The 12,430-nt window shown below is 34.9% G+C and overlaps 1 protein-coding gene across 1 annotated transcript in view; it reads right to left on the reverse strand.

Moving 5' to 3' along the window:
* LOC104005067 (ankyrin repeat domain-containing protein 36B-like) overlaps nucleotides 1-12,430 on the reverse strand; it is a 48,977-nt gene that overhangs the window by 15,244 nt on the left and 21,303 nt on the right. The window contains 4 exon segments of the mRNA XM_054678579.2: nucleotides 2,217-2,358; nucleotides 7,158-7,231; nucleotides 11,126-11,198; nucleotides 11,294-11,322. Coding sequence (XP_054534554.2) covers nucleotides 2,217-2,358; nucleotides 7,158-7,231; nucleotides 11,126-11,198; nucleotides 11,294-11,322 — 318 coding nt within the window.

The following is a 12,430-nucleotide window of genomic DNA, read 5'->3' on the forward strand; positions in this document are numbered from 1 at the left end:
ACATACATTTTATTGAGGAGTAGATTTACCATTGTTAAGATGTCAATTCTCCCCAAAGTAATCTATAAATATGACACAATCCCAACTTAATTTCCAACAAGCAAGCAGTCTTTATTTTATTGATAAGCTGATTCTACAGTTCATGTGAAAATGCAAAGGATCTAGCATAGTCAAAACAGAACAAAGAACAAAGTTGGAGGATTCATTTCAAGAATTACTATAATTCAATAGTTACGAAAACAGTGTGCCACAGGTACAGGCTGAGTATCCCTTATTCAAAATGCTTCAGACTAGAAGTTTTTCAGATTTTGGATTTTGGAATATTTGCATATACATGATGAGATATCTTGGGGATAGGACCCAAGTCTAAACACAAAATACATTTATTTTTCATATTTACCTTATACACAAAGACTGAAGGTAATTTTAAACAATACTTTTAATAATTTGGGGCATGAAACAATGTTTGTATACACGAGGTCGGACATAGAATTTTTCCACTGTGGTGTCCATGTTGGCAATCAAAAAGTTTGGGGTTTTAGAGCATTTCAGATTTGGGATATTTAAATTAGCAATGCTCAACCTGTATAAAGAAAGTCAAATACAGACAATCCCCAACTTAAGGTGGTTTGACTTATTGACTTTACAGTGGGTTTACTGAAGTATTAAATTGCTTTTGACTTAAACACTGGCTTTCCCACAATTTGGGGAGCATCTGCAAATTAATAAAATTCAATAGACAGTCCAGAAATAGATAACACATATGCAACCAGCTTATGACTGACAAAGGCAGGATGGCAATGCAGTGGAGAAAGGACAGCCTTTTCAACATGTGGTGCTGGAACAATTGGCTGTCCATATCCAAAAAGTGAACTTGAATCCATACCTCACCTCACTCCATATACAAAAGGAAACTCAAAATGGAGCACAGATTTAAATGTAAGATCCAAATCTGTAAAATTTCTAGAACAAACATAAGAAAAATCTTTGTGACGTGCTAAGCAAACATTTTTTACATATGACACAAAATGCATAATCTGTAATTCAACAATTAAATTGGACTTCATTACGATTAAAATCTTCTGCTCTTCAAAAGATACTACAAAGCAAGTGAAAAGTCAACCCAAAAACTGGAAAAAATACCCTTGTAAAAAAGTAGCTAAAAAGTAATAGTATCCAAATACATACAGAATTATTAAAACTCAACAAGTAAGAAAACATCAACCTACTTTTTTAAATGGCAAAAGATTTGAAAAGACAGTTCAACAAAGAAGATGTACAGATGGCAAATAAACACATGGAAAGATGCTCAACATTTTAGTCATTAGGATCGTGTACATTAAACCCATAATAATATACATAATACACCCATCAGAATGACTAAAATTTAAAAAAATAAATACAGCAGTAGTGTGACAACATAGCAACTGGAATGGTCATTTACTGCTGATGAGAATAGAAAATAGTACAAATATTTTGGAAAACCATTTAGCAGCTTTTAAAAACAGGAACATAAAGGGCCATGAGGAGACGTTAGTGGGTGATGGATACATGTTGACTATCTCGATGGTGGTAATAGTTTCACATGTGTATACATCTGTTAAAACTTATCAAATGGTACCTTTTACATGTGTGCACTTTATCGCATATCAATTATACCACACTAAAGCTACTGATTGTAGGAGCAAACACCTAAGGCACTGGCTGTGGCACAGAGAAGGGTATGCAATGATGCAATATAAAGCTCAAGGACTGATATCCATACCTTATAGCAATAAATGGCAGCTGGGTTTTCAGCAAGCAGGTAACATGATCAGGTGTGATTTTTTACAACTATATAATTACGATTGCAGAACAGGCCATGGTTTTGGAAGGTGGAATAGTAGGAAAGACAGTTAGAAGGTTATCACAGTATTTCAGGTGGGAGGAAATGGTAACCTGACCATGGGTAAATGGGTAATGGCATAGAAGAGAAGCAGAGTAAACAAACACATTGGGCATGCCATTCACACTGAGAAAAGTACAGTGAAATGATCATAGCTCTTTGGCTGAGAAGGTACAAGATACAGCTGTTTTCATTCTATTTTAACATAAGGCATATTTCTGAGATGAACATTCTTGTAACATATCAGTACTCTATGGTACAGTGCTAAGCAATGTGTGCATACATTGCTATAGGATTTTTAAAAAGCCTTATATTTATGCATTGGTCCTACCTTTACACTTCATTTCATGTTGATCAATGAGTAATATGACTTTCTTACAATTAGAGCAAAGCGAGTCATCATCCTCTGAGGCTATTTGAGATGACTGAATTATGTCATCAAGGTCATCCCTAGAATGTATTTGGTTTTTCACCTATAAAATATATAACACTGTTTCAAAATGTCCCCAAAATATTTATAACATACACTAAATGTACAGAAGTGGGAATTACCCATCTGTTTATACAAGCACAAACACAGGAACTTGTTCTGTACTTCTTTTTTAAGCAATTTCCTTTATGTTGACTCTAGTTCAGAAGACCACATGGTCTATGGATAAATTAGTTTCCCAGTTCCTATGCCATTTAGAAAACTGACAGAGAGACTTGGGTTAATTAAGGAACAAAGATTAAGAGAATGTCTTCCTGAGCTTGAATTATTTTAATTGCAAAAACAATCTATTTACACGTACAATTATGTATTTAGATAACCCCATTTTACACAAGAGATTTTCATAAGTAAAAAATTCAAATGGATCAAATAATGGGTGAAGAGAAAAAACAGAGTAGCAGCAAGTGACCCTCTAAGTCTTTTTGAAGTTGAACTTTCTCCAAAGCCAGGAACTCTACTTTACTTGTAATATGCTTACCTCATTCTTAAATCTTTGCATATATCACTTAATTCCACTTCTAGACATACTGCTGATGTTCTGTCACCATGTGGTGGAGAATAATGCACATTTTCTAATTCAAGTTTTATGCTTTCATACTTATTTGCACTACAGTTGTCATATAACAGCTTCTGGAACACATTCTGTATTGGTTTTGTACTGTTGTGTTTGTAACAACAGAAACACCATAATCTTTTTTTTTTTTAAATCACATGCTTCATTTCTTTGGAGCAGGTAAGCCACATATCTAAAAGGCTTTTTGAATCACTAAATTGAGGCATATGTCCGATGTTTAATTTCCAATTAGTGGTGTTTTGGTTTTTTGTCATTTGCCTAACAACCTATTGGTCTTCTTTTATTTCAACCATAACTACTTCTGGGTTTCTTGCTTTCATACTTTCTGTATCATTATAAAAATTTTCCTTGTCTGGGTTAAAAACATGTTCAGTATCTGGTTTGTTGTCATTTTCACGGTCTACTTTATTTCTACTTAAATAAAGCTCTGAAGGTGACTGGCAAGCATATTCTGGGGACCCAGAGTATGAATGAGATAGAAAGGCATTTTTGAGACTGGGTTATTTTTGTTCAGGAAATATCTGGAGTACTACAGAGACAGACATGCCAGATGCATCACTTTCCTGACAATCAGGTGAATCATTTGTCAAATTAGAGGGTATTTACTTAAGTTTGTTCTTCCTGTAGAGCTATTATGTAGTTGCTCTTCCTCAATACAAGCAGTTTTGTAATTTTCACAAATTTCACTGAAACTCTGCTTTAACTTATTTGTGATGAATTTTAAAGTTTCTTTTTACCCTAATTTTTCTTGTTTGATCCACATTCTCTCATACTTTTGTGCACAAGTAAGTCCTGCATATATAAAGAGGTCCTTTCTATCACAACACTTTTTCACTACTAGTTGTTGAGACAATTTTTGCACATGCAAAAGTGGAAGATAAATTTGCTAGTTTTGTTTCTCAGATGTCTTTTCTGTCAGAGTACATGTTTTAAAAATAACTTTATCTTTAAATAATCAAGTGTCAAAAGAGAAAAATTAAAAAATAATTAAAGTTTAATATTAAACTTCTTAATCTATGTTTACCTACTCCCAAATCACTGGATTGTAACTAAGAAGTGAAAAATAATTTGCATTAGCCTAAAATAAGTGAAAAACATAAACCATGAAACTTTAATTTGTCACTGTTTGTTTGGACTAAACTTGACTAATTCATTATGTGTTAAATTTCCCAAAAATGAATTAGGAGATGACTTGTGGTACTATAAAGGCACTGTCACTTTAAAAGATTTTATCACTATACGTACAGTGTACACTTGAGTGCTTTTTCCAAAGATTACTAACAAATGATTAGGCAAACTTTAAATTATTAGGAGCCAAAATCAACACCAGTCAGTAAGAAAAGCAAATTCTTACATTTTAATGCAAATTACATAACGTAATATGATTGACAGTGTTATATATTTATATAGATTATAGGCTTAAATTCTAAGGTCTACTAATGACAGTGGATTTAATCAATTTAACAATATTTATAGATTTTCTATATTGAAATACATTAGGCAGTTATTTTTATTATTATTATACTTTAAGTTTTAGGGTACATGTGCACAATGTGCAGGTTTGTTACATATGTATACATGCGCCATGTTGGTGTGCTGCACCCATTAACTCGTCATTTAGCATTAGGTATATCTCCTAATGCTATCCCTCACCCCTCCCCCAACCCCACAACAGTCCCCGGAGTGTGATGTTTCCCTTCCTGTGTCCATGTGTTCTCATTGTTCAATTCCCACCTATGAGTGAGAACATGCAGTGTTTGGTTTTTTGTCCTTGTGATAGTTTGCTGAGAATGATGGTTTCCAGTTTCATCCATGTCCCTACAAAGGACATGAACTCATCATTTTTTATGGCTGCATAGTATTCCATGGTGTATATGTGCCACATTTTCTTAATCCAGTCTATCATTGTTGGACATTTGGGTTGGTTCCAAGTCTTTGCTATTGTGAATTGTGCCGCAATAAACATATGTGTGCATGTGTCTTTATAGCAGCATGATTTATAATCCTTTGGGTATATACCCAGTAATGGGATGGCTGGGTCAAATGGTATTTCTAGTTCTAGATCCCTGAGGAATCACCACACTGACTTCCACAATGGTTGAACTACTTTACAGTCCCACCAACAGTGTAAAAGTGTTCCTATTTCTCCACATCCTCTCCAGCACCTGTTGTTTCCTGACTTTTTAATGATTGCCAATCTAACTGGTGTAAGATGGTATCTCATTGTGGTTTTGATTTGCATTTCTCTGATGGCCAGTGATGATGAGCATTTTTTCATGTGTTTTTTGGCTGCATAAATGTCTTCTTTTGAGAAGTGTCTGTTCACATCCTTCGCCCACTTTTTGATGGGGCTGTTTGTTTTTTTCTTGTAAATTTGTTTGAGTTCATTGTAGATTCTGGATATTAGCCCTTTGTCAGATGAGTAGGTTGCGAAAATTTTCTCCCATTTTGTAGGCTGCCTGTTTACTCTGATGGTAGTTTCTTTTGCTGTGCAGAAGCTCTTTAGTTTAATTAGATCCCATTTGTCAATTTTGGCTTTTGTTGCCATTGCTTTTGGTGTTTTAGACATGAAGTCCTTGCCCATGCCTATGTCCTGAATAGTATTGCCTAGGTTTTCTTCTAGGGTTTTTATAGTTTCAGGTCTAACATTTAAGTCTTTAATCCATCTTGAATTAATTTTTGTATAAGGTGTAAGGAAGGGATCCAGTTTCAGCTTTCTACATATGGCTAGCCAGTTTTCCCAGCACCATTTATTAAATAGGGAATCCTTTCCCCATTGCTTGTTTTTGTCAGGTTTGCCAAAGATCAGACGGTTGTAGATATGCGGCATTATTTCTGAGGGCTCTGTTCTGTTCCATTGATCTATATCTCTGTTTTGGTACCAGTACCATGCTGTTTTGGTTACTGTAGCCTTGTAGTATAGTTTGAAGTCAGGTAGTGTGATGCCTCCGGCTTTGTTCTTTTGGCTTAGGATTGACTTGGCGATGCGGGCTCTTTTTTGGTTCCATATGAACTTTAAAGTAGTTTTTTCCAATTCTGTGAAGAAAGTCATTGGTATCTTGATGGGGATGGCATTGAATCTATAAATTACCTTGGGCAGTATGGCCATTTTCACGATATTGATTCTTCCTACCCATGAGCATGGACTGTTCTTCCATTTGTTTGTATCCTCTTTTACTTCCTTGAGCAGTGGTTTGTAGTTCTCCTTGAAGAGGTCCTTCACATCCCTTGTAAGTTGGATTCCTAGGTATTTTATTTTCTTTGAAGCGATTGTGAATGAGGGTTCACTCATGATTTGGCTCTCTGTTTGTCTGTTATTGGTGTATAAGAATGCCTGTGATTTTTGTACATTGATTTTGTATCCTGAGACTTTGCTGAAGTTGCTTATCAGCTTAAGGAGATTTTGGGCTGAGACAATGGGGTTTTCTAGATATACAATCATGTCATCTGCAAACAGGGACAATTTGACTTCCTCTTTTCCTAATTGAATACCCTTTATTTCCTTCTCCTGCCTAATTGCCCTGGCCAGAACTTCCAACACTATGTTGAATAGGAGTGGTGAGAGAGGGCATCCCTGTCTTGTGCCCACTTTCAAAGGGAATGCTTCCAGTTTTTGTATATTAGGCAGTTATTGTTTGTACGCTAATACCAAAGGTGCCATTCTGCAAGGTATAATTCTCTTGATAGCCAGTTGGGTTGATTTTATGACCCATTCTCTCCCTGAACATAGAAACTGAAGTCAGAGATCAAAAGGGAAAATAAATTCTTAACCTTGGTATTAATGACTGGCAATAAAAAAACTGCAAAGTTTGAACCACTAGCAATAATTACTCCTTTAATCTGAATCCAATACGGTGGTCATCACTGTTAAATTGTTCATAATTTCTATTGCTTAAAGTTGTAATTCAATATTTGATGTTACCTTCTTTATTATAATAGGAAGTTATAAAAATAGAAGTGCAAACAATATCAGGAAATTTTTAACTCAATTCCAAGGGTTTGAGTTAAAGATTAGATATAAGTTGCTATAGATTCCAACACTATTTTAAGTTTTATAACCAGTTAAGTGTTTTTAAAATGAAATATTAAATTATAATCAACTGATACTAAAAGGCTAATCCAAAGGTAAATTCATTTCAAATATGCTGTATTACCAAAGCAAGGAAAACAAGATTAAACCAGAAATTTGATTTTAAATTTTTACATACCTGTGGCTGGTTATTTTCATATTTTTCAAGCCTCTTTTGCTCTCCCTCTGATGACATTTCTAAGTCTTGTTCTGCTAAAAAAATTATATATTTAGTTAAAATGAGCTACACAGAACAGTTAGATAAAAGCCATGGTCAGCCAGGGGCGGTGGCTCACGCCTGTGGATCCCAGCACTTTGGGAGGCCGAGGCGGGCGGATCACGAGGTCAGGAGATCGAGACCATCCTGGCTAACAAGGTGAAACCCCGTCTCTACTAAAAAATACAAAAAAATTAGCTGGGCGTGGTGGCGGGCGCCTGTAGTCCCAGCTAGTCGGGAGGCTGAGGCAGGAGAATGGCGTGAACCCGGGAGGCGGAGCTTGCAGTGAGCCGAGATCTCACCACTGCACCTCCAGCCTGGGCGGCAGAGCGAGACTCCGTCTCAAAAAAAAAAAAAAAGCCATAGTCTTTCTAAAACCAGAAAATAAAAGTGTTTAAACGAAGCTTAATCTTTAGGATAATATTTACTTCTTTAAGAAATGCTTTTAATCCTCCAAAACTTCAGCAAACCACTTGGGGAGGCACTAGATGTCACCAGGTTCAAGCCATGCAAACATGGTCAAAGATTCACTCATAAATTCATCCACCCAACATCAATGAACAAAACCATCGGAAATAAAACAAAATGTAAAAATCCAATAGAAACAGAAAAAGTAACAGCACACTGTTCTTTACTTCACAATAGTACCTTTATAACAGCACATTGAGCCTGCTGTTCATTATTAATCATTTCCAAAATGACTGCTACTGTTTACATTTTCATCAATGTGCAGTCTCTTCTTTATATCTAAAATATTTTCAACTATTCTGACAAATTTCTTTTATAATTTAAGACTCAGACAGCTATGTGAAGTCTTCCTTGATTCTGGCTATCTTTCCTCAGATAAATGGGTTTATTTAATACAGGTTTTATAAAATATGTAGTTAAGGTTTCAGAAGTGAGATTATGTCTCAACTAACTATAACTAAAATAGAAGAGTGTGTCTATTCCAATGTAAACATGTTGACTGATAATAAGAAAAATGATCCTTATAAAGAATAGCAAATCATGATCCTGAGAGAGTAATGTCAAAGCTGACGGGAGGATGCTATGGCCTATCTTTAATGCAATACTTCAGATCCAATTACACCATTATACTACAAGCATTTATCATGTCCAACTATTTTTCCTATTATTTAGGAAGTACAAAATTGTGAGGACACTTCCAATAAATATATAATTTATTTCTCATCAGAGAAACTTTAAAATTAATCAGCTTAGATAGACAGTTGTAGAATAAAAATTAATAAAACTATTCATTTTTTTCATTCCTAGGTAGGCTACTGCTATGTCTACATTGCTTGTATCCTGCAGTTTGGCCCTGTCAAGAAGTTTCTGAATCCACTCATGCAAGAAGATATATAAACCACATCAAAAATAGTGTATAGGCTGGGTGTGGTGGCTCATGCCTTTAATCACAGCACTTTGGGAAGCTGAAGCAGGTGGATCACAAGGTCAGGAGTTCGAGACCAGCCTGACTAGCATGGTGAAACCCCATCTCTACTGAAAATACAAAAATTAGCCAGGCATGATGTCATGTGCCTATAATCCCAGCTACTCAGGAGGCTGAGGCAGGAGAATCGCTTTAACCCGGGAGGTAGAGGTTGCAGTGAGCCAAGATTGTGCCATTGCACTCCAGGCTGGGAGACAGAGTGAGACTCCATCTCAGAAAAAAAAACAAAAAGTGTATAATAAGCTTTCAAGGTGTAAATAATTGTCGAAAATGAAAAAAATAAATTTTCACACTTATTAATAACATTTTATACTTCAAAATCAGTGCAATGTTCACTGATTATTTTGGTTTTGTTATTCAAAGAATGAATGCTATAACTTTTTGTTTCTAAAATTAGTTTGATTTGATATACCATGCCAATCTCTAAGGCACTTTCATGGAAGTGTGATCTTATTAAAAAAATAGGTTTCTTAGTAAAATCAATCAAAGTTTCTTAGTTCAAATAAATTTCATTTGATTAACTAATATCAGCACTTCTATATAGCTCTCATAAATTATTCCCACCACAAATAAAGAGGAAAACCTCTTAATTTAGCAGTAGTATCTTACATGTATAATTTCTATTTCCTAAATTTGTGTTCCTTTCCCTCTGGCTAGAAACATGCTCAGAAATAGTAGCAAAATGACACTGTTATGTTTCAAACTGCTATCAGATGGCAAACAGGTATATGGAAAGGTGCTCAACATCACTGATCATCACAGAAATGCAAATCAAAGCTACAATGAGGTATCTTCTCACCTCAGTTAAAATGGCTTTTATCCAAATGGCAGGCATTAAGAAATGCTGGTGAGGATGTGGAGAAAGCGGAACCCTCGTACACCATTGGTGGCATTGTGAATTAGTACAGTCACTATGGAGAACAGTATAGAGTCCTCAAAAAATTAAAAATACAACTACCCACATGATCCAGCAATCCCATTGCTAGGTAACTACTCAACAGCAAGAAAATCAGTATTATAAAAGAGAAATCTGCCCGGACATGTTTATTGCAGCACTTTTCACAATAGCCATAATTTGGAATCAACCTAAATGTACATCAACAGACAAATGGGTTCTAAAAATGTGATACATATACTGCTCAGCCATATGAAAGAATAAGATCCTCTCATTTGCAATGACATGGATGGAACAAGAGGACATTATGTCAAGTAAAATAATCCAGGCAAAGAAAGGAAGGCTTCACATGTTGTCAGTCCTTTGTGGGTGTGAGAAATTTAAAAAATAGAGCTCATGGAGATGAAGAGAAAAGTCACCATTACCACAGTCTAGGAAGGGTGTGGGGGTGGTAGGAAATGAGGATGCTTAGTAAGTACAAACTACAGTTAGAAACAATGAATAAAATGTAGCATTTTATAGCACAAAAACATGACTACAGTCAGCAATAACTTGTACATTTTAGCATTACTAAGGAAGTACAAATTAAAAGCACAAAGAAATGGTTAATGCTTGAGGTGATGGATAACCCATTAACCATGATGTCATTATTACACATTGTATGCCTGTATCAAAATATCTCATTTACTCCATAAACATAAACACCTACAATTTACTCATTAAAATTAAAAACAAAAAAATAACACACACACAGACACACAGTGTGCTAATCAGAACATCTGATTGGCTTAATATAATAAGTGTAACAAAATTGACCAAAACCAATAAAAGTTAAAACAATACAAATGTTACCAAATAAAACATTTCATTAGCTAAAAGCCATAATTTGAACTGACTTTTAAAGCAAAACAAATATTTTACAGTATCAAAATTGATCTCTTTAAATCGCTAAAAACTATTGAAATTCCAAATTGGAAACTTCAGAGTATCAAAATGTAAAAGTAGAAACATCTGAATAAAACCTTATATTTTTAGGCCAGGCACGGTGGTTCACGCCTGTAATCCCAGCACTTTGGGAGGGCGAGGTGAGAGGATCACCTGAGGTCGGGAGTTCAAGACCAGCCTGACCAACATGGAGAAACCCTGTCTCTACTAAAAACACAAAATTAGCGAGGCATGGTGGTGCATGCCTGTAATCCCAGCTACTCGGGAGGCTGAGGCAGGAGAATTGCTTGAACCAGGAAAGCGGAGGTTGTGGTGAGCTACAACTGAGCCATTGCACTCCAGCCTGGGCAACAAGAGCAAAGCTCTGTCTCCAAATAAAAAAAAAAGAAAAAACCTTATGTTTTAAAAATATATTTTCCTTATGCATGTAAATCTCATTTTTGAAAACATAAATAAAAATGATAACAGCTGCATTATTTAGATGAAATCCTGAAATAAAATATAAAAAGTGAAATAATTGAGAATAGAAAGACTATGAGCATTACAAATAGATTAATGTACTTCCTTCCAGAGTTAAATCTACAATGCAAAGTTTACCTGGTGTGGATGTTTGTGCATCCTTCATTTTGGTGGCTGTATTCAGAACAGAATCTTTATTTTCAATTGTAGCCTGAATGGGTTTTAAAACAAAATGATTAGCACATGATGCATATTGGTATAGGATATGCAGTTAATAATTAAAAATATAAATGTAAGAGTAATTACCTTCATGGTGGGCAGATTCTCAGGATACTCTAACAAGCAAGAGAAATATATAATCAATCATATGTAAATATGGTAAGGCCAACCATACATTCATGGAGGGTTAGCATCAAACTGAATACTCTTGCCTGTATTAGTGTGGGGTTTCATGTTTTTCCAGTTTGTTTCTTTGGGACAGTAACATGATAGAAATGCAATGAAGAAAATAGGAATACAGGCTTCAAAAAACATACAGTTACAAGTTAAAAAGTGAGATTATACACCACATCTATTGCTAAAAAAATGTGTTAATATCAATGTGGATATGCTGATTAACAAGGAGAAATGTGATCTAAAATCAGAGGAGCAAATCATAACCCTAGAAATAAGTGTAAAAGCTGGTGCTAACTGCGACCGCATGACTTTCATGCAAGACATCAGAAGGATTTATACCATTATAACACAAATATTCATCATGCTCTTTAACTTGTTCAATAACTGAGAAGGTACACAATTACAATGACACTTCAGTTGAATGTACACTTCATGTCTCTTCAGTGTAAGTGTCCTGAATTGATCTGCTTGGATATATGTTTGGTGAATCCTAGTAGTTAATATTCATTATTTATCATGCCCATGTAGTGTAATAATCTGCCTACGTTTCTTATATCCCCTAGTTTAGCCTTCAGAAAGTTTCTTCATCCACTAATGGCAAGAAGGTATAATATATAAACCGCATCACAAAGTATAATAAATTATACATGCTTATACAAAATGGAATTGCTCCAGGCATTAGATATTAATAAACTTATACATTTGGAAATCAGTCCAATATTCATTGAAAATAACCATTTTAGGATTCAATTAATGCATTCAACATTATTTTTGTCTGTCTGGAATATCACTTTACTATAAAGAATTTTCATTAAATAGCTATTTTAACAAAACAGCCAGCATTTTGGAAAAAAGCTAATATATTCATATTAAATTTCAACTCATTTGAATAACTAATAAAAATATATGTCTGATGTCTGATAGTAATAAACATGAATAATGAGGCACTGTGGTTTGTCCCAACTCTAGCACTCCCTGATTCCAGTAGTCATTGGAGCAGCCAGAAATCAGATCTTCTGGTATGCAAATACTCTAAATGCATCTGAA

Source organism: Pan troglodytes, chromosome 12 (assembly GCF_028858775.2).
Source record: "Pan troglodytes isolate AG18354 chromosome 12, NHGRI_mPanTro3-v2.0_pri, whole genome shotgun sequence".
Lineage (NCBI taxonomy): Eukaryota > Metazoa > Chordata > Mammalia > Primates > Hominidae > Pan > Pan troglodytes.